This window comes from Agaricus bisporus, assembly GCF_000300575.1.
Source record: "Agaricus bisporus var. bisporus H97 unplaced genomic scaffold AGABI2scaffold_8, whole genome shotgun sequence".
NCBI classification, from domain to species: domain Eukaryota; kingdom Fungi; phylum Basidiomycota; class Agaricomycetes; order Agaricales; family Agaricaceae; genus Agaricus; species Agaricus bisporus.
The window spans coordinates 789,330-810,532 of record NW_006267371.1 but is presented as its reverse complement, the minus strand read 5'-3'; the positions used below and the strand labels follow the sequence as shown (position 1 = coordinate 810,532).

The following is a 21,203-nucleotide window of genomic DNA, read 5'->3' as shown; positions in this document are numbered from 1 at the left end:
CAGATTCTGTTGAACTTCGAAGAGTCAGGTGGTAGCTTGAATCAACTTTGGCGCGTTTGATTGCTGTCATACAACTTCCAAAAATTAACCAAGATGCCGATGCGAACCCTAATTCCTTTTCCAAAACAGACTAGTCCTCGTGATCATCAAGGCGGAGTTTCGAATATATCGCGATCATTTCGAGCCGCCCTACTTGGTAAAGTTGGTTCGTTAGTTCATCGAAAAAAAAAAATGCTAGGATCGAGTGGTGCTAACCATGCAATGCGACAGTGACTTCCAAGCCTTATCCGACGTCAACAAGCCACCCGTGTCTCCTTCTTGATCATGACCTGATGCCAGCGATGGGTAAATCCAGAGTTGATCAAATGTCAGGCTTTCAAGTGTCAGGTTCAATGTTAACCCTGACTAAAACGTAATGAGCATCTTCAACAATCGTTCAAGGCTTCCATCCTGATCAAGATTTCATGCATGAGAAATGACGAGTATATATAGCGGGCCGCCAACATGTTGTGTTGCCCCATATCTCGTCAATTCGGTGACCGTAGATCAGTAGGTGCCCATCTGTAAGTTTTCATCTGAGATGTCTCTAAATGCCAGTTGCTTCTAGGAACATGACACTAATTGTAACTCGAATATCAGTGGCTGAGGCTGCCACAATTATCAACGCCATCATTACCTTCATTTCATTTTCCATCGCCCTTTTCCTCGTCGTGCTCTTGGTTAAATTCCTGCCGACGACTACAACCGCCATAGCATGGAGCTCAATCAGCCGAACGTTGCACTCCTCTCTGTGGCCAACAATCTTACGCACCGATTCTGGGTTAGGCCAAACAGAAGGAGCAGTGGTTTTGATACTCTCACGTTTGGGAACCCTGACTACAATTCTTGTTGCAGTAGCAGGTGTCTTCCTACCGCTGGGTCTAAGCGAAGGTCCCATTGTACATGGGAATGTCCAGCTTCTTAAAGGCACTTATATCCCCGATAATTCACCCCTCGCCCTCTCGACAACTCCCCACCAAGACTCGTTTGTTTATGGTCGCCAATGCAATTCTTTTGATGTGGCTTGCCCTGGCAATGATAACCCAAACACCACGACCATCGCTCCCTCCATTCTCGAGATTTTCAACAGTACTCCCCATGGTCCATTCTCAATGAAGTTTAGAAGGTTTTATCAAGGAAAAGAGTCACTCAACTGTAGTGTTGGGTTCGAGGCCTCAGCGGAAACATTTATTCTACGCAATGATACATCTTTTGCGGAAGGCCTCATTATTGATATGAGCACTGAGCAACCAGGTATTGGCCTATGGAATCAGACTGTTCCGACAGAAGTTCAGATTGGTGGGACATGGACGCAAGACATCCTTTGGATCGAACCAGAGACCGAATGCGTCGATACGAACCTGACGGTCGACTACCTCCTGATGGATGGCCCTAACTTATGGATCGACGAATTTAACATTACCGACCATGGTGGGTTCTACAATCTCACTCGCGAACGTCCTTCCCTTGATCTCAATGGTCAAAACATCAATCTTCGCCAGCGTGCCTTCACAGGCGCCGTATACAGCAATTTTATCGCAATGCTGTTCTTTAATGCTACTCGTAATAATTCGTCAGAGGGCTCTACATATCCCTTATCTTCTCACAACATCGATACGAGACTCAGCGCTATTTATCTACAAAAGATCACCGCGCTTCCTCTCAGTTATCTTAATAGCACGGAGAATTTGGACGTTATTTGTCGAGGATTTGGAGTTGCCGATAGTGCGAATATCACCAACGTCCACGCTAATTGCGGAATATTTCTTGGTCCACCGCTACGAACTGACGGGGGAGATTCTCGAATGATTGATCGAGGATCAAAATGGACTCAGGGGATTCACGCTTGCTCTAGTGCTACGCGTGCATCGGTTCAGACTGTCACCTTCTCGTCAAACAGTAGCAATGATATTCATGGCCTACGAATCAGCCGCGAAAAGAAGGGGTTGAATGTTCTTTGGGCAACTGAGAAAACGGACCTCATTATCGCCGATGTAAACCTCTTTTGGGGACGTGTCGATGATCGATACGAAAATGATCCCTCACTCTGGACCACTCGTTCCGATCGCTTCTACTTACCTGCAGGCACCGCATCCATAGTTTCCTCACTTTATGCTGGTATGCCGGGAGCAGCTCACGCTCAAGCTTGGGGTGCCGTTTATGATCCTGACCCTGGAGCCGGTAGATTGCAAGATTACAGTGGTCAAGACGATTACGCCCTCAAAACCAAGCTTCAAAATCTGATCGAACTGGATTCAATTCGCGGAAATGCCCAAATCCGCAACCTGATTTTCACCGATATCATGGCCAACAACATCATTGGCACCCATGCCAATCATACCTTAATGGTAGCAAAACACTTGAAGACACTCTCCTACGATTTCAAATACGCAATTCCGGGTCTCGTACTCTTGGCCATTTGGATTCCCTCCTTCCTCCTTTCCGCCCTCTTTTTCATTACTCGAACCGTCACGTTTACGCATATGAAGCAAGTATTCAACCATACCTCGGTAGGAAGTGTGGTTGTTGGTTCTTCTGCTCTTCGCGTTCCATCACAGGGTGGTGGTAGTCTGTATATGCCAGTGCCGCATGATAATGATAGCGATGCGAATACGGGAGATACTAGTAGGTTTGATGATAGCTTTCCTGGCCACAGTGGAAACAAGAGTGAATTGGGCGATAACATTGGAAGAACACCGGTCACATTGGACATCAACAATACACCGTCATCAACACGGATCGAAGAGGATGTCAAGTTGATGGCATCTCAGTCACCTCACGTTTAAGTATGGTTTCAGATATTTCTTGCTTGAGACGTATGGACGCACCCTCCCCGGTCAAGTCTCTTCTTTTACTTTCAGACGAATGTTTCGTTGTACTTGTATATAATTGGCTGTTGTAACTATGTCGAAGTCGGAATCTTTGAGGTAAAATTTCTTGTAAATATACTCTTGTCCTTCAATTGAGTATATCTTGTGAGCCTAGCTTTTCGTATAGGTTGTTTTGAGGGCAAAAATACTACGTAGCACTTTCAACATTATCTGGCCGCTTGACATATCCGTTTTTCATCTTTGGGGGGTGAGGTCATTACCCAAATTCTCTCGTAAGTCGTCGAGGTGGACGAATTTTGTGCGTCTTGATAGATAAATAATTCTTGAAATTGAAGGCGCATTGTGACGCTTAATTGGAGAGATTGCTTGTAGACCAGGCGGACACAACAGCGACTATGATTTATATCTCTTTAGTCTTGTTCACTGATGGAATCATACATCAAGCGCTCATAATAATGTATCAACGTCTTCATTTGTCTCGTGTAGCCAGGTCGTACAGTAGATATGTTCCTGTGCTTCCTGATCTTTCTTTAATTAAGCATTACAACTGCAATCATTTCCCGAGATGAACAATCAAGCCATCCAAATATAAAGCTCAGGACGCCTTTAATGATTATTCAAGCTTGAAGCTTGAAGCCTCAACCCACGAATCACACCTCAACACCTGGGCGACTCGCGATGATCAATAACCTTTTGGAATTTTGTCAGATGACGATTTCGTCTACTTTGGACCGGCTGATGCAGAAGCCCTGAATGCGAACGTAAAGAAGTAATTCAGCCATCGGATAAACATTGCAAAATATCAAGCGTACCGGAACAACCCACTCCTTACAACCACAACATACCCCCGCCCAGTCATAGTTCCCAAGCTTCGTACCACACTTCTTGTTCGGACAGGTAATCTTCCCGGCAAGTTGACCTTGTTGTAAGAATGGTTCCATCCAGTTCATCTATCATACAAAACAACTCAGTCAACAATACAGCCTCGAGGAATTAGTACAGAAAGGACGCACCGGCTCGACAAAATATCCCGAACATTTTGGATTCATGATGATAGGCGGACTCGTAGCAAGCAGCCGAGGCTGAGTTATAGTTTGAGAAATAGGAGGGGTCGATGAGCCAAACGACGGTGAACGTAATGCAGCGAGTTTCGGATTGGCGTAAAGCTGGGCCGCAAGATTGGCTGGACTAATGAGATGCGTCGTTACAAGCTCGTTGTTTGAGTTTTCTACAACCACATCGGGGGCTGGTGGGATATCCAGAGAATGACCTGAAGGTGCCCCACCTCCCCTGGAAGGATTAGACAGGGGTGTCATAAGTGCGTCGGATAGCCTGCGTCCCAGTAACCTGGCAGCTTCAGCATGAATGTGCTGTGGTGGATTCATCGCCTCCACATCGTCGCCATCGCCATCATCATCGTCATCCGCCACAGCAGAAGACATCGTCAATGCCGAATTCATCAACTTCTTCGACACAGACCGGAAATCTTGTAGCCTCGCGGACAGCTGTAATTGTGATTCAGATACACTCGTGACCTTCTCGGTAATCGGCTTCGCCCCCCCTCCTAGCGTCGACATTGTCAAAGAATCGGTGAGTCCAAAAGATAGTCTGGGCCTGGACGGACGTCTCTGCGCAGGAGGAGGGGTATTTGACGCTTGACTAAGGGAGAGTTTAGACTGCTGTATCTCCGAAGGCCGTCTCGATGCAGCAGGCGTCATGGAGGCAGGCGTTTCAGGACCCAGCTGACCATGATCCAACATGTGCTCGCGAGTTGCGAGTTCTTGACGACACATTTTACATCGAATACGTCGTCGAGGTGCTGGTGTTGGAGTAGAGGGATTGGATTCTGAACCTGGTGTCCGTGGATAGCTTGCAAGCATATCGAGTTTGGGTATTCCGTCGCCGTCTGCGATCATGAATGTCGAGTGAAAAGTAAAAATAGTCAGCTTTGGGTCGGAAAGCGATTAGATCGTGACCAAGAACGCACTCATGACTTCATCGACTGTACGTTCAAGGTAATATCGGCGAATGTCTTTTTCCTGCTTCGAGATCCTATAGTTTGATTTGTGAAAAATTTCCAGTTGTTGCAGAAAATTAACATTTGGGCTTTAATGATGTGACATCAGTATGGCATCAGATGAATCAAGACGGCAGGCGTACTCGACGAAGGGACGAGCCTGCCGGATGACTTTGAGAGCTCCTTCGGGGTCCATGTCCTTGCTATACATCAGATATGCAGCGACAACGGTCGCGCTACGGCCTCGAGTGGCTCGCTGAGAATCCGGGCGTCACATGGAAATAACCAGTACTCACTGACACCCGCCTGGCAATGCACTAGGACGCCTCGACCTTTGCCCAGCTCTGCCTGTATAAAATGTATCGAGGGGAGTAGATGCGAGAGAATGTCAGCATCTTCCGTGTCGTCAATGAGTATCTGGTGGCGAATAAACGTCTGGAAACAGTTAGAAGAGCCGTAAGTACTAGGATTATGATCCGAACAGGACACACAGACCTCATTAACGGTGATACGCCCACGCATCGCAGACAGAATGCTGTAAATGTTGTTCGATTTGAGTTTTTGGACGTTCATGGCGCTTGGCAGGTCACCGATCCATAGGCCGGGAATGACTTCGTTCATCGTGGTGGTGGGGGTAATGGAAAACGATGTCGTGATCCTAGGTAACACTTGTAACCACACTATTGATCTGGACAGTCGTATATTATTGCGATGCTCGATATCAAGGAATGACGACAACTCGGTGCGCTGCCCGGACGTGTACAATCCGCTAACTCAATAAGCTGTGGAGCGCAGCTCCAATACATTTGCTGACTCCAAGCGACTAAAAAAGAGATCCATGTATTTCACAGAACTGGGTATCTGGCATATTGACTCTACCCGAAACCATTCAGACAAGCAATCGTCTATGAACCTCTGGCCATACTATTGGAAATCCGAGAAGTTAGCCATAATCCAATGCCCGTCCAAGAAAAATCATACCGGAGGAGGCCAGCAGCATCACCATTGAAATAATCTTGGTCACCCGGGTTCGGTCCGGAGTTGGCATATTGCCAGAAGGTGGTAAATCTGCACGAGGCATTTCGGATCAGGAAACCCAACTGCGGATCGAAAATTGACTCACTCGTAGCCAGCAGGCAGTGTCCCAATGCTAGAACCCCAACTGGCAATCCACAGAGGGTTGTCATTCTGGAAACCACTGGCGTTACCAGTGCAAGTCCTCCACCAATCAGTGGTCGTATAGATGACAGGGTAACGACCAGTTCTTGAGTGGTAAGTGTTAGAGAAATCCTTGATCCAAGAAGTCATGGCCGAGGCGCTAAGACCAAAACAGGTAGCACCGTAGGGATTGTCTGCGAATATCGAAAATAAGTTAGATCGCTGTTATACAACTATGCCTGAACCAACTCACACTCGATGTCAAGAGCACCGGGAAGAGTTATACCGTCAGCGCTCCAACCACCACCATTCGCCAAGAAAAAATTGGCTTGAGTAGCACCGGAGGAGATATCGGGGCGAGCAAAATGATATCCACCACGGATGATACCGACATTGGTCGCGCCCCTACAATCATAATTAGCAACGAAAGGGTGTGACGAATTCAGGCTATTACTGACGTGTACTGGGAACTAAACTCAGGATTAATATAGCCTTTACAGATGTAAACGTGCAGCAATCAGCGACCCAGCCAACGCAAAACAAAAGTTGTTAAGGTACTGACCGGTGCCCTCCGTAGCTTTGATGTAGGCGAATTCAATACCGTTCGCCTTGACCGTGTTCCAATTGATGCTGGGTTGATGACTAGAGACATCGATACCCATGGGCATCGCTGCATAGACGGTTGCGGGAAGAGCGAGAGCAAGAATAGACAACCACTTCATGACGATGATAATGCTGTTTGGCGTTTGGATCCTCTAAGCGGACGAGTTCTATCCCTCTTCTGACGCGAATACCTCCTCTTTTATAATTCATGACAAGAGAGAGTCATGCTGACATACGCTGGGGTATGTTCGATATCTTCAGAGTCCCATGATGACAGCAAACCGCGCCGTGCCTGGTTCTGGGGGACCTCACAACGGATGGAACCAGATGCAGTATTAACAACTCAAGGCAAGAGAACTTCGAGGCTCCACACTAAGCCGCGAAATAATTCCTGAATAGCTGCAAGGATTTCTCCGAAGGGTAGCACATTGGTTCTGATATATGTTCACAGGAAACGTCAACAAAAATAATATAGTACATACAATCGGAATTTTCATCTTACCTTCACGGCATAATGTCCTAGGGATGATCTGTCATACATGATTCTACATGTGATATTCCTATTTGTGTTCAGCTTCAGAATTGTTCTCAGATTTCGGAGTCGGGTAAGCCAATAGGTTGAACACGACATTGACAGGTCACATTGATAGTTAAAAGGAGATTTGTGCCATCTGCAACAGAAGTATTCAACGCAGATTCAACGTCAACGACAGTCCTGAGAAAACATGACACTCACTAGCCTACTACGCACATGGAGGAGACCTTAGAGGAATGTCCAGTTTTAGTTCCTTTAGTTGCAAGTGTTTGGATTCCAATTATTGATGGCCGCGCGGCAAGCTCGCTATCACTTGCCACCGCTGAGTCTTGCGCTCAGAGTACATTATTATACAATGTTTATATGATTAACTGATAATTCTACACTGTCTTGGAGTATTCGCTGGCCCAATCGAGCGTCGAATTTCGACATGGCAGAAGCGAAATTGAACAGATAATTTTTCTAATTTTCTCTCGATACGAAGTACTTACTAGACTTCTCAAACACGAGCATGTCCATATCACGCGGAATTCACATTTTCCCGGAGTATCGTCGAAACGCGTGGGAGGAATGGATGCTATTCAACACTATTTCCGACTCTGCCTACAGAGTAACAACCGATTAGGATTGCGGCACTCTTACAGCGGATAGCGACGTTTCGCGCAGCAGAAAGCAATCAAGTTATTAAAGGTGAGTCTCCGAGCGAGCAAGCAGGCGAGAAACATAAGACTGCGACTTCAGTGCTTCAACCAAAGCTACTCTTAGTGAAGGAGTCGGTTTCGCCTCAAGTGTTAGCTGCAGTAGTGCAGGTCAATCTCTTTACATTCGATTTCACTACAAGAAGATGTAACTAGATCACATTGGGTATGAAAATCATTATGAGCCACGAGCCATTCTAGAGAACTTATCAGTCTTCTGAAATTAAGAATCCTTTTTAACTCACCTTTGAAGCCCAGCAAGGTCGCCATTCCATCTGTCTTGGTCACCAGGGAAAGGACCAGAATCGGCGTACTGCCAGAAGGAAGCAACTCTGGAACATCAAAGATTACATTAATATCATATTATAATAGGGCAATATAATATACTTACGTATAACCAGCAGGAAGTGCACCAATCGCTGAAGAATAGCGAGCAATCCAAAGGGGATTATTATTTTGGAAGCCGCTGGCGTTTCCGGTGCAACTTGTCCACCAGTCTGTGGTAGTGTAAATGGCAGGGAAACGGCCTGTCCTTGCATGATAGGTGTTGGAGAAATCTCGGATCCAAGCAACCATGGCGGAAGCACTCAATCCATAGCATATATTTCCAGAGGGTGCATCTATTAGTATTTCGGTTATCAATAAATCTCGCGCGAAAGCTGGTAGAATTAACCAAATACGTACACTCAATGTCCAGGGCACCAGGGAGAGTGATACCATCAGCGGACCAGCCTCCTCCATGGTCAACGAAGAAGTTGGCTTGGGCGGCACCGGAAGAAGAGTCGGGATGAGCGAAATGATAGGCGCCACGAATGACGCCAGCATTAGTGGCACCAACGTAGTTTGCACTGAAGTTGGGATCCCTGAAAGCTGGCAGATAGTGATCAGTCTCGAGAGTCTAAGAAAAACGATGGGCCGGTGAAACGTACTGGTGCCTTCAGTGGCCTTTATGTATGCCCATCGGACACCACTGGACCTAACGCTACTCCAGTTGATGGATCCTTGGAAATGGGAAACGTCAATGCCCTGGACTGTAGCGAGAGCAACAGTTATAACAGAAGATAGGAAAATCAACAGTTTCATCATGGTGAACCCCATGTATGATGTCGAGCTGGAAATCTGGAAAGGAACTGCTGGCAGTTATATAGATGCTCGCTATTCAAATCAGGAACGACAAATCAACAGGCAGAAGGTGTCTTTTAGTTGGCAATTATGGTAAGAAAGACCACACCGGGACTTTTGCACAGGTTACCAATTGATGGAAGCGCCCAACGTGCCCAAGGACGCGCATGGTACTTTATCACGTTAGTTGCATCCATGGGAGATATGCTCCTAGCATAGATTAGTGGAAGACGTTTCGTGAGTAGCAACGCTTGTCGATTCTGATTCTGTATGACAAGTGTCGATAACAATGACTGATTCAGAACAGGCGATCATTGGTCGTTTGAGGTGGACCATATGGTCGTATGTCGGATCGTTGTTGGTAATACCTGTACATGTCGTCACAGTTCCACGAGTTCCCATTGCATGGCCTCTGAAGCCACATCACACGGCTCAGTCACAACCAATTCATCCTGTGAAGAATCAAGTTGCTGTATATAGAACGAAGATCCAAGAATGCTCCACACTTTCGCTGTTAACCGCCGATGACGAATGACACAGACGTCTAAATCTGTAACTCTGACCATGTCCGGCGTACAGGCTCGAGGATCCGACAATGTAGACATGGGATAGTTGAGGAAAATGTCAAAGGGAATGCCGTTCAAAACGAGAGGTTCCGCTAATAGTTTATGGGACGATTCGCCAACGTTTGGTTGATGTCTTTTTTTGGTGAAGATTGTCATGTTCTAAAAATACGATAGATTCTCGTCAGTCGAGTCCGTTGACCTCCATAACAACTTGCCTTGTCCAGGTGATTTGTGAAGCATACCATGCGGGAAACAATAGATGTTCTGTCAACATTTGTGACAGCATGGCACGTCGAAACAATGGATGTTTTTTCTCGAGAGATGACATGATTCCCGTAAACCGGAGTCGAATGGCAGATTGATGACCATAGAAGACCGAAGAGATATCAAGTCCCATTTAACCCATGGAAAACCAGAAAGAAAAGCTATTTCCTTCACCAAGTGAACTTTAGACAAGACGAGCCAAAGTACATTTGCTTCGCAGAAGCGAAAGGATAGGCGAACTGCACAATTGACTGGCCGGACCATCAGTGCGCTAATATCTTTATTAGGAGAGAGTTCGCATGGGTTTGAGTTTCGAGTGATGAATGAGGGAGAGAGTAATTTATCAACATTCGAAGCCTATTCAGTATTGAAGGAACCGTCATCTAGGAGAGGGTCTGGTGAGCTGGTGTGGAGCACCAGCCTGAGAAAGCCTTTGATGTGATCTTCTTTGAATTGAGGTATCGTATGGTAGCTCTTTGCCTGTTAATAATGCAGCATGGATGTCACGAGCAGAGAGATTAGAATCAACTTTAACACTCGGCTGACCTTCTCAGAGACCCGCCATCATTCTCAGTAAAAAATATTCTCAGGATCTATCAGGCTAATCCAGGTCAATTCAACGTAATTCGGGACAATGCAGGCTGATTTAGGGCTGATTTAGGGTCGATTGGCACCCTGAAGGTCGGTGAGAGTTGAGGTCTGGTTGAGGCTCTTACACCTTGAACGTTGCCTGAACACAACCTGAGCTTGGCCCGACAAATGTTCCACATTTAAAGCAACTTGCCTGAACTTTGGCTGATCATGTTCTCGCATTGTTCGAGAAAGAGGACAATTTTCAGCCTATGTTCAGGGCCTGAGATACCCGAAAATGCCTGAAAATCACTTTTTACTGAGCATCATTCCAGGTCCGATGGGATGATGGGATGACAGCCTGGCCTTCGCAGTCCTACATGAATATATCAGTGATTGCTAACACCACATGAAAACACGCTTAACTAAAGCAATCAAGGTATCCAGATTGAATATTGATTGCTGAACGTTGAACGTTGAACACTGGGGCGGGCTCAATCGGCCTTGCGGAAGCAGCTTGTTTGTCAGGGAAGGTGCTACCAAATAGTCTCGGGCCGAGGCGCTGTTAGTGACCTGGGTGACAATTCAGTTTCCTGTGCCGATGCAAAACCATATCCCACAACCCCCGCATACCGCTGGGCTTGGTTACCAAGGTCATTCTCTTTGCCATGCTATACGCCCGACATTTACCTTGGAATTGGCTTTGCAGGTCTGCGACCGCGCATCGAACCGAGTCAGGTTCCCTCTCCTATTGAAGCTGCTGAAACGGACCGGCAAGCATGGCAGAACAAGATTTACATGACTCTTCCAGGTGCCCAAGCACCTCTACCGACATCTGAGTTTGTTGCTGTTGATCAGGGTAAGGTTGTTTGGCTCAAAGCGTCGTTGGATCTGACGTCTATCCACTTAGGCAATTCTTCTCCTCGATTCATCCGGGCGACAACGTGGAATGTCCCGTATTCTGCTCGGCTTGCAAGTGACTGCGCAATTCCGCTTTCCGTGATCGTGCAACCATTTGCGGAATCGGAACCAAACGAGGAGGCCATCCCGTTTGTAGATTTCGGCTCAGCGGGTCCACCGCGCTGCGCCAAATGCAGAGGATATATAAACCCATGGTGTACTTGGGTAGCGGACGGCGCGAGGTGGAAATGCAATTTGTGCGGACATGCAGCTGAAGGTCAGTTACTTTGAGCTACTTTTTCTGCTATTGCGCTGAGAACCAACGGTTTTTAGTTTCTCCAGCCTATTTCTCCAATCTTGACGCCAACATGTTTCGACTTGACCATGCTCAAAGACCAGAACTTAACCGAGGAACCGTTGATTTCTCAGTGCCTGAAGAATACTGGGCTCAACAACCTCCCGCAAAAATCAATCCCTCATATCTCTCAATCGACGCCCCTCCATCGGGTTTTCGAACACCACAGCCTATGCGCTATATATTTGCCTTTGACGTATCCAAGGATGCCGTTGAAACAGGTTTCCTGGAGACGTCATGTAAACTACTAAAAACCGTGCTCTACGGTGGTACCACTATGGATCAAGAGCAACGAGAACCATGTCTTCCTCCCTCAAGCGAATTTGCTATACTAACATATGACGACACAATACATTTTTACGATCTCAAAGTGCGAAATCCAACCTCTAACGTTTCCCAGTCACTGACCAGGCATTGATTTAGTCAGACTTACCACCTATGCTTGTTGTTGCGGATTTGGAGGAAGTGTTTTTGCCATTTCGGGAGGGCATTTTTGTCGATCCTGTAGCGCGAAGGTGTAATACTACTGTCATCTTAGTCCGAAACGACTGACTGACTGGCATGACCAATAGGCACGTCATCGAGCCACTTTTAGATGCTCTCCCTCAACGTTTCGCGAATTTTCCTACGACAAACTCTTGTCTAGGCTCCACCTTACGGGCTGTCCTAGCTTCACTAGTATGTCAAAGTCACATCTCTAATTCAAACGGAAACTCAACCTATCTCATCAGGCAGGACGAGGAGGTCATTCTGTGTTTTTCCAGTCTACCCTTCCAAACGTCGGGCAAGGTGCACTCCAGAGTACAAAAGCGGAACCCGAGCTTTTTGATACCGACAAAGAAAAGGCTCTTTTCAAACCTCGTGACTTGTCGTGGCTCGACATCGGAGAGGAATTAGCCCAGGAGGGTATAGGTGTAAGCATGTTCCTGGCTCCGAATCGGTACATGGACATCGGATCCGTGGGTGCCGTTGCCAGTCAGACCGGTGGCGAACTATTTGTTCACCCCAGATTTGAGGTGGAAAGAGACGGTGTAGTGTTCGAATCACAGTTACAAAGACTCATGAGAAGATTTCAAGGGTACAATGCCACAATGCGATTCCGGTGCTCCTCAGGTATGAGTTGTTCTCAAATATTTCGAGTGGAGATTGAGCGGATGGTCCTAGGTCTAAACATAACAAATCACTTTGGCAATTTTGCGCGAAGTAATCCTACAGATCTCGATTTCGGTGTCATAGATGCCGATAAAGCTGTAATGGCCGACTTTGAACATTCAAGTACACTTAGTACACGGGAATACGCGTATATACAATGTGCAACGTTGTATACGACTGTATGGGGTGAAAGGAGAGTGCGCGTCATCAATTTGGCACTGCAAGTCGCCGAGTTGGCTGGGAACGTATATCAATTTGCTGATTCGAGTACCATCTTGTGTCGTTTCGCTCGCGAAGGTGTGTCTTCTCTTTGCTTCAGGCCTTTGAAGCCTCTGATCGATGGTTTCAGCAATCGTTAATATGTCAAAGCAAAAGCTCAGCACAACTCGGGATGAGCTCACGGAAAGCTGTTCAGCGATCTTCTTGGGTTATCGAAACAAATGCACTCCTGCATCTCGTGTTACTCAGGTGCCTTTTCTTATCTTTGTAGTCGAGAATCCCGATATTGACTCCTGCGTCTAGCTTATCATACCCGAGGCATTCAGATCTTTCCCTGCGCATCTCCTTGCTCTTCTCAAATGCAAGGCTCTCAAGGGTATGTCTACCCTTTTTCTTTTCTGCACCTGTTTCCCGACTGACTTTTATATGAAGGTCGATACGTATCCTCCGACATCAGAAATTTTACAGCCCACCGTATACTCTCCTCCCCCCCGCGCGACCTGTTACACAATCTATATCCACAACTCCTCGCTCTACATGATCTCGACGATAAAGTCGCTCTTCCACAGGTCTATACTGCTGACAACCCAAATTACAATCCTGCGGAAGGCGGTGCTGCACAATACCAGTACGAGAAGATCGAGCTTCCGTCGCTAATGCGAAATAGTTACTACTTCATGGAGGCTAATGGGATTTATCTCATAGGTGAGCTTTCTGAGTGGGTCCTGTGGCATTCATATGCTGATGGGTTGAACACGTGAAGATAATGATGAGGTGGCGATCTTTTGGGTTGGCTCAGGTGTATCGCCACAGCTGTTGCAAGATCTATTTGGAGTGGACGACTTTTTGCTTTTGAATCCCCGGCTTGTACGTTATTTTCGATTTTCAGCTCGTTTTTCCCCTCTTTTTTGATGTGATTTGGCTTGGACAGCATCTCCTTCCTCGGCTTCCGACCACACTTTCTACGCAAATTCATAATATCCTTACGAAACGCACGATTTCCCATGGAGGCCGAAAATCAAAAATATTAATTGCGAGACAAAATCAGGATGCTCCGGAACTCGAATTTAGTGATATGCTTGTGGAAGATCAAAATAATGGCGCGCTGTCTTACGTGGATTGTATGTCGTTCATTCGTGTATGTAAAAAGTGACTGACTATCGGACTACTGTGTGTGATTATTGCAGATCTGGCATTACTGCATAAACAAATATCAAAAGTTGTAAGTACAGAATACTTTCTTAGGGCTTGAGCTATAGGTATCTTACGAAGACTTTGTTTTTGTAGCTCACTCATGGGAGTCCGCTGGTAGGTCCACCTAGCATGAGGGCCTCACCTTGGTGAAACCAGAGAGTCGCTTGGGTCGCTACTTGAATTAGGTGCTTTATATCTATAGAGGATTTATCTACAATGAAATTTTTGAAAAGCGAGTCGTTGGGTTAAACCGACTTCTGGGATGTTTCCTACAATCTATCGTTTTTGCATAGTAAGTTTCGAACGTGGATGTGTACGTGGGCGGAAGGAGTCTGCCCATCGGCGGGTAGACTCACGGAAAGAGATGCATTATTCAATTATGTCGCTCACTCTTAAGATGTGAATTTTATTGTGTAAATCAATGACTTCTTCGTCAAGACCGACATCCGGTATCCCAACTTCTGAGTTGGGCAAAATTGTAAAGCGTTAACTCGGAGCTTTCGAGTCTCATCTACGTATACAAAGCTCGGAGTCTGCTCGGCGTCCAGTGCAGTGATGGCGGTGCTGCGGGACTTGCCGAAAGTTGAACACACTCGACATCGCCACACTGTCGCCACACGAGAACAAGCCACAGGGCATGCCGGCGGGTACTGTACCTTGTTCAGAAACTACTGCCGCACTCGTTCTTATAGACACCAACGGTGAGCTCACTGATACTCTTGAATCCTTTCATGACCATCTTTTCTTTCTATTCATAAGGTATCAAAATGTTTTCGCGATAATTTCCCGTCTGTCCCTTACCCTCCCTTGCATTTTTGCCTCATTCTGACATTCATTGTTTTCAGATACAAGTGTCATACCCCGGTGCTACGGTTTCCAATGGCATCAGTAGTGGAGCCAATAAGGGCTCCAGACGAACACAGCCCATGATGATGAGATCATTCTTGGGTTGTACGCATATAGGTCTTTACGGTCATTGTGGTCATAAGCGCATAAGCGCACACGGGCCGTGGCACAGCTTGGAGAACTATAAAAGTCGCCACATCTGAACTGGGACCAGTAAATCGTCAAGCTTCTTCATCATGGCTGCCCTCTTAATACCACCAACCAACCCGAATTCAAAGACCATCATCGACCTCGATCACGGTCAACAAATCATCATCGATAAAGACACTCATTTCGGTCGAGTGAGAAGTCGCCTCGATGACCCAAACCCAGCCACCGCAATTAACATAGAGCCCTCCGGCACATGCTGGTCGTTTACCCTGGAGGATGGGGTGTGGTGGCGTAATGAATATGTTGGCGATTCTCAACGAAAACCACGATTGCAGAAGAGAATTCAAGCTACAGAGGAGGAGAGAATTGGACGAGAAAACGCGAGGAGAGAGTGGGAGGAGCGAACACAGGGCTCCATGCCTAGGCCTAATCCTGGAATACCGCCAATTCCTCTACCTCAGCCCAGTCATTGCGGCCAAACTGAGAGAGTTTCCGGCTTCCAGAACATCCCAGAACCATCTGTTAATTTCTTTCATATTCAACAGAATGCTCAAGGAAACAGCTTCCCTACGCCACACCCCATCCCAGTCAACACGGCACATCCTAATCCGAATTATGGTCCGCCACCCGTCCGCCACCAGGGCAGGGCCCCTCCTCAGCCTCCTTCGTTTCCGCCTAGTTTCCCATTCAATTCCGACTTTCCTTCATATTCGGAAGCACCCTCTAGCGGGTTTCCAATGCCACCCGTACCACGGCCTCCCGGCCCCACATACCATACATCTTCTTCATCCCAGCGTTCAATGCCCGGTGCCAACCACGCAAACGGGGTAAACTATGTGCGAACGGATGGAAACATGGAGAACTATTATGTGGATCAGTCTGCCAGCGTCACCGGAAATAATAATAACGTGAACTGGACCTGGTAACATGACTAGATAATTAAGTATAACTACGTTTGGCTATGGACTGATTTTATTCAATGGTGTGTAAGGAAGGTGTTGGTATATGGGTATTGAGGCTGAGAACTTGGCATTTGACTTTAGATTGAATCTGCTCTGTTACCCGAGAAATGTAATATTCAATGTATTCCTATGCAACCTCTTCGGTCTTCCCCTTTCAAGACCTACGAAGTGGAGAATTAAATCAAATCAACGCGACTGAACAAGATTTCTAAATTGGGAGTGACATCAAATCGCGTACTGCCAGGGTCAAGCGTGCATCAAATAAAACCCTCAACTTCTTCCCCGACTTCAACGCATGGCACTCTTATCTGTTTTTGTATTGATTCGTTGTAGTGAACGTCTATTCAAGGATTGATTAAATTCCTCCGAGGAAAACCAACGCAGCATCCACATCTCACTCCGGCGTACAAAGTCTCGAAGATACCGACCGGGCAAGCGACACACGCCAACAGGCAGGCTCAGCTAGAAATGGGGGCAGAGACGTGTCAGTGGCGTTATGATCTGCCACTGAGGTCAGTTGGGAGAAGGTGAGCTTGGCCATCCGCAAGGAAAACATTGGAACCGAAGAGAACAACGGGAGAAAGATACTGGCATATGGTATTTTGGGCTCGCGAAGTCAATGCCTGTCTGCCAGCTGTCTGTGCAAGTCGTAATTGAGGTCATGGGCTGGTCATAGGATTTTCTCCATCGAAACATTCTGATAGTCAAGCTGTCTTGGAAGCTTCTGGTCGAAGAAGAGCACGAATACCAAGGCTACTCACTGCCTTTTTTTTTCTCACTGAAGCCGACCTCTGCTGGTATAAATGACGAGCCACTGACTCTTCGGCAACGTACTCGCATCCCTCACTGGTACTCTCATAAGGTAAATACAACAATGACTCATATACGCGATTCCTGACAGTTTGTAGCTTGTAACATGGCTTTTTACTCTGCGAATCAGAATATTCCTAGCATCGTCTTGCCTTCAGATCCAGAGTATCACGACATTACTCGCAATGTAAGTATCCATTTCCCCCACCCTCACAGACTTGTTTGCTTAACAAACTTCAAGGTAAATCAACAACTCAAGCAGCGTAATGAAGTGGTCATCGCCGCTAAGGCGAAAGGCCAGTCTGCGAAGAAGGGGGCAATCTCTGAGGAACACGCAAAGGAGATTCGTGCCCTCTTATCATCCGACGATCAACTCCTCCTCCCGGGTACTGCTGCCTACGAAACCGCTGTCTACACCGGGAACCTATTATACATCAACAAAGCACCAGGAGCAGTTGTAGTCCCCTCTACGGCGGAGGAAATTGCATCTACTGTCTCTTTTGCTCGCGATCACAATATCTTGCTCACCATCAAGAACGGAGGGAATTCCTTCGCTGGCTATTGCCTCAATCTCGGCGGAATCGTTATCGATTTGTGTCGGTTCAAGAACATACACATCGATGACAAGGCGAACGTAGTAACTATCCAAGCTGGGTGTATCTGGAGCGAGGTATACAACACTCTTAGCAAGCAAGATCCCTCCTATATCGTCGTTGGTGGCCGATGCCCTAACGTTGGCGTTTCTGGTTATACCCTCGGTGGTGGTTTTAGCCCCTTCACTCGTAGCCATGGTCTTGGTATCGACAACGTCATTGAGATGACTGTCGTTACCGCGGCCGGACAGATTCTCACTCTCAATGACAAAGTAACTGACGCTCATCAACGGGACCTATATTGGGCTTTGCGTGGAGGCGGAGGTGGTAATTTTGGTTTTTTGGTTGAATTCAAAACACAGCTTCACCGACTGAGTGATGCGAATGCTAAAGTCGCTTGTGGCCCTTTGAGCTGGGATTTATCGGATAAGGATGCGAGAGGTCGGTTTGAGGCCGCCATGGACGTGTTCAACACACGTGAATGGCCTAAGGAACTTACTATCGATGCCATATGGCGATACAAGGGGGACCAACTCTTGGGAGAGATGACGACGATCTTTGATGGGAATTTGAAGAAATGTATGGAGGTTCTGGATCCCCTTCTCAAATTCCAACCGACCAACGCCATCGCAGAGATGCAATGGCACGAATGGCTGGTCGCCGAGCAAGGCTTTGACAGTCTGTCTCCCGTCTATCACCATCACACTTCCTTCATCTTCGGCCAAGGTGCTATCACACCTACAGTCACCAAAGCCATTACCTCGCTCATGGAAGAATCCCATGAGCTTCTGGGTAGGAAGGGAAAGTCTCACTTCTTGTGGGACATGGCAGGTTACAAGTCTACAACCGTGGCGCCAGATGCCACTCCTTATTATTGGCGCGAAGGAATCTATATCATTGCCTTCAAATTACAGTGGGAAGATCCAGCGATGAAGGCGAGTGTGCTCGCCTTTACGGAGAAAATCAAGAATACTCTCCAGCCACACGCTCTCGAACATAGAGCTGCGTATTTGAATTACATCGACCCGACGGTCGACGACTGGGCTTACGCATATTACGGAAAGAACTACGCTCGGTTGCAGGAAATCAAGCAACACTGGGACCCTACCAACTTCTTCCATTTCCCTCAGTCTATCACTTCCGCGATACCCAAACAGTCGTCAGATGCTCAAGAACCCCATGTAGCGAGGTCGTTACTCGCAACCGGGAGTAATACTGCAAGCATTGATATAGCGTCCAACACCAGCTCACATGCTGCTGAAGCTCAAGGGGCAGATGAAGGTCGCCTTCCTTTGACCGCTCTTGAGGCTACAGCTGCCATGTGGGACCAGTTTTTGTTACTCAATCCCATCATGTTGTGGGGCATGGAGGAGTTCGATGCAGAGAAATTCCTCACGGTCATTGGTGGAGAGCGTATGCAAGCAGATTGATGATTTGGCGAATAGAAGATAACAGACAGACGAATTGTAGGGCTTGGATATTCGTCGGTGTAATGATCAATCGAAATACTCAGATATATACTTTTTACGATGAATATGCGTAATACTTCACTCAGTTGGACGTTCAGGGGGTGGTAAGACTTATACGTCGTTGCGAGAGAGGACGGATATGAAATTGTGAAGCTGTTATGACGATGGTCAGCCCAGTCCAACGTACTTACTGAATCGACTAGCGCTCGGTCAGCTGTAGATCACCGGCACCACTCGGACCGGTAGATCAACGTACCCAAGACTCGGATCAGACTCGGTTGCTCAAATTGATCGGTGGGTGGCAGTGCCCCTGCCACGATCAGTCGCGCAATACACTTGCTATCGACGTTCCCTCATCCTTTGGTGCTATACAACGACTATCAACTGCCCGCTACATCCTTTACAGGCACCTATGAATTCAAAAACAAAAGCGACTTTGGCCATGCGGTGCCAGGCGCCAATCAGCCATGTGACGACCATAGTGGCAAGTTGTAGACATGATTAGACCGAACATCAAAATCTCTTTCACACTCCCAGACTCGTCACTTCTGGTATCCTCTCTGAGTCAACGCCTTTTGTGTTGAGTTACCATATGCCGTTCAGTCATGTAGCAGGGATCAGTCAAGATGGGGTATCATTGCCAATAGACGAGGTAGAGTATCTCATGACGTCTACATGATGCCTTAACAGACGTTCGCTTGCTGTAGATATCGGAGTGTCTCTCCGTGGCCGTTTTCAACGAAGTGAAGAGGCGAGCTCTGCTAGAATTGAAGGACAATGACGCCCAGCTAATGATTGACTATCTGAACATGGTGAGATTTGACAGCATCTTAGTTGACGCGCATCTCACAAGTTCATTCTGAGTTTTCAGCTATCATCGCATCACGATTTCGTGAAGTTGGCGGCACCGAAGCTTCGAAAACACACTGTTATTGTTTTACAGAAACTCTGCGAAAAAACCATGCTATATCCGACATGCTATGCCCTTAATGGTATCGAGGAGATTTTGCCAAAAGATGCAGGAGGATTTTGTGATATCTATCAAGGGCGTTATCGGGGACAAAGTTTATGCTTAAAGGTCGTGCGGTTGTATCAGAAGAGGGATCAGCATGAGATGTTGAAGGTTCGAAATTGTTTTTCTTCTCGTGCCGCCCGTCTGACTTTATGTTCTTTTATCAGGCTCACGCGAGAGAAGCCATTCTTTGGAGCCAGCTTGAACATCCCAATATCACACCATTTTATGGTATTTTCTACCTGAAAGAAGCACATGGACGTATCTGCCTACTGTCGCCTTGGATGGAAAATGGAAACATAGTAGATTATTTGAAGGAGGAACCTCAAGTCCCTCGGAGACCGTTTGTCAGTCCACACCCGTCAGACCTCGATCATTATTGATGCGACTATCAAGCTGCATGACATTGCTAGCGGTCTTCAGTACCTTCACAATGGAAATATTGTCCATGGTGACCTTAAAGGGGTGAGATCTTCATACTTACGACCCAACTTCCGCCAGTGGTATTGATTGACTATCTAGGCCAATGTGTTAATTGACCAGTTTTCGAAAGCTCGCTTGACAGATTTTGGCTTGTCGAAAATTCTAACGGATGGAACGCTTGGCTTTACGAACACCACGAAGCTTGATTCGGGTCGCACAACTAGCTGGGCTTCCCCGGAATTGCTGGAAGATAATGCACGCCCTACTCCTGAAAGCGACATATGGGCTTTCGGGTGCGTGTGCTACGAAGTACGTTGTGTATCTCCTTGATGCGCAAAGTGGCAGCACTCAAGTTACTTTCAATGACTTAGGTCCTGACAGGGTTATCTCCATTTCAAGGATGTACGGAATATCAAGTTGTTCGAAAGTTGATTGGGGGCTACTTGCCTGCTCAATCAAGCGATGCCAGGCTAGACCCAAGTGATGATATTAATCAGAAAATATGGCAATTAATGGAACAATGTTGGTCGTCAAAACCTGCGCAGCGACTTAAATGTCGGGAAATCTTGCAGAAAATGGAAAATGATGCCATAATATGGCAGTTACGGTCTGAGGGCTCAAACAATGACGCTGAAGGACGTCCACGGTTTCAATACTCAAACTCAAACACAGGAAATCCACCCCTCGATCATGATCGGTTGAGACATTTGTTGAA

At 46.9% G+C, this 21,203-nt stretch overlaps 8 protein-coding genes across 8 annotated transcripts; 5 read left to right on the top strand and 3 right to left on the bottom strand.

Annotated features, from left to right (window-relative positions):
* The first annotated feature begins 523 nt into the window (after window positions 1-523).
* On the top strand, window positions 524-3,021 carry AGABI2DRAFT_179666 (hypothetical protein). The gene is made up of 2 exons (XM_006463185.1): window positions 524-549; window positions 608-3,021. The coding sequence occupies exon 2, from the start codon at window positions 612-614 to the stop codon at window positions 2,823-2,825; it is 2,214 nt and encodes a 737-aa protein (XP_006463248.1). The 5' UTR covers window positions 524-549; window positions 608-611; the 3' UTR covers window positions 2,826-3,021.
* Window positions 3,022-3,545: 524 nt separating this feature from the next.
* AGABI2DRAFT_186887 (hypothetical protein) lies at window positions 3,546-5,520 on the bottom strand. The gene is made up of 7 exons (XM_006463184.1): window positions 5,383-5,520; window positions 5,184-5,322; window positions 5,031-5,130; window positions 4,858-4,976; window positions 3,884-4,776; window positions 3,683-3,820; window positions 3,546-3,619 (listed from the first exon to the last, which is right to left on the bottom strand). Exons 1-7 carry the CDS (start codon window positions 5,506-5,508, stop codon window positions 3,575-3,577), a joined length of 1,560 nt encoding a protein of 519 aa, XP_006463247.1. The 5' UTR covers window positions 5,509-5,520; the 3' UTR covers window positions 3,546-3,574.
* A 272-nt stretch (window positions 5,521-5,792) lies between these two features.
* Window positions 5,793-6,767, bottom strand: AGABI2DRAFT_120070 (hypothetical protein; the record flags this gene model as incomplete). The annotated part of the gene is made up of 6 exons (XM_006463183.1): window positions 5,793-5,811; window positions 5,869-5,955; window positions 6,011-6,239; window positions 6,299-6,450; window positions 6,504-6,537; window positions 6,608-6,767. 6 exons carry the CDS (start codon window positions 6,765-6,767, stop codon window positions 5,793-5,795), a joined length of 681 nt encoding a protein of 226 aa, XP_006463246.1.
* A 1,047-nt stretch (window positions 6,768-7,814) lies between these two features.
* On the bottom strand, window positions 7,815-9,187 carry AGABI2DRAFT_194129 (hypothetical protein). Its single transcript, XM_006463182.1, has 5 exons — window positions 8,811-9,187; window positions 8,566-8,751; window positions 8,273-8,501; window positions 8,127-8,213; window positions 7,815-8,078 (listed from the first exon to the last, which is right to left on the bottom strand). The coding sequence occupies exons 1-5, from the start codon at window positions 8,977-8,979 to the stop codon at window positions 8,060-8,062; spliced, it is 690 nt and encodes a 229-aa protein (XP_006463245.1). The 5' UTR covers window positions 8,980-9,187; the 3' UTR covers window positions 7,815-8,059.
* Window positions 9,188-11,004: 1,817 nt separating this feature from the next.
* AGABI2DRAFT_186885 (hypothetical protein) lies at window positions 11,005-14,373 on the top strand (the record flags this gene model as incomplete). Its single annotated transcript, XM_006463181.1, has 15 exons — window positions 11,005-11,056; window positions 11,113-11,262; window positions 11,314-11,580; window positions 11,637-12,028; window positions 12,082-12,173; window positions 12,231-12,336; window positions 12,390-12,771; window positions 12,823-13,107; window positions 13,160-13,278; window positions 13,333-13,405; window positions 13,462-13,734; window positions 13,793-13,896; window positions 13,961-14,150; window positions 14,217-14,251; window positions 14,317-14,373. 15 exons carry the CDS (start codon window positions 11,005-11,007, stop codon window positions 14,371-14,373), a joined length of 2,577 nt encoding a protein of 858 aa, XP_006463244.1.
* A 432-nt stretch (window positions 14,374-14,805) lies between these two features.
* On the top strand, window positions 14,806-16,265 carry AGABI2DRAFT_194128 (hypothetical protein). The gene is made up of 3 exons (XM_006463180.1): window positions 14,806-14,924; window positions 14,983-15,011; window positions 15,069-16,265. Exon 3 carries the CDS (start codon window positions 15,306-15,308, stop codon window positions 16,143-16,145), a length of 840 nt encoding a protein of 279 aa, XP_006463243.1. The 5' UTR covers window positions 14,806-14,924; window positions 14,983-15,011; window positions 15,069-15,305; the 3' UTR covers window positions 16,146-16,265.
* A 760-nt stretch (window positions 16,266-17,025) lies between these two features.
* On the top strand, window positions 17,026-19,123 carry AGABI2DRAFT_194127 (hypothetical protein). The gene is made up of 3 exons (XM_006463179.1): window positions 17,026-17,043; window positions 17,090-17,178; window positions 17,233-19,123. The coding sequence occupies exons 2-3, from the start codon at window positions 17,098-17,100 to the stop codon at window positions 19,012-19,014; spliced, it is 1,863 nt and encodes a 620-aa protein (XP_006463242.1). The 5' UTR covers window positions 17,026-17,043; window positions 17,090-17,097; the 3' UTR covers window positions 19,015-19,123.
* An 891-nt stretch (window positions 19,124-20,014) lies between these two features.
* AGABI2DRAFT_73406 (hypothetical protein) lies at window positions 20,015-20,818 on the top strand (the record flags this gene model as incomplete). The annotated part of the gene is made up of 4 exons (XM_006463178.1): window positions 20,015-20,169; window positions 20,244-20,412; window positions 20,462-20,530; window positions 20,588-20,818. The coding sequence occupies 4 exons, from the start codon at window positions 20,015-20,017 to the stop codon at window positions 20,816-20,818; spliced, it is 624 nt and encodes a 207-aa protein (XP_006463241.1).
* Between the last annotated feature and the right edge of the window lie 385 nt (window positions 20,819-21,203).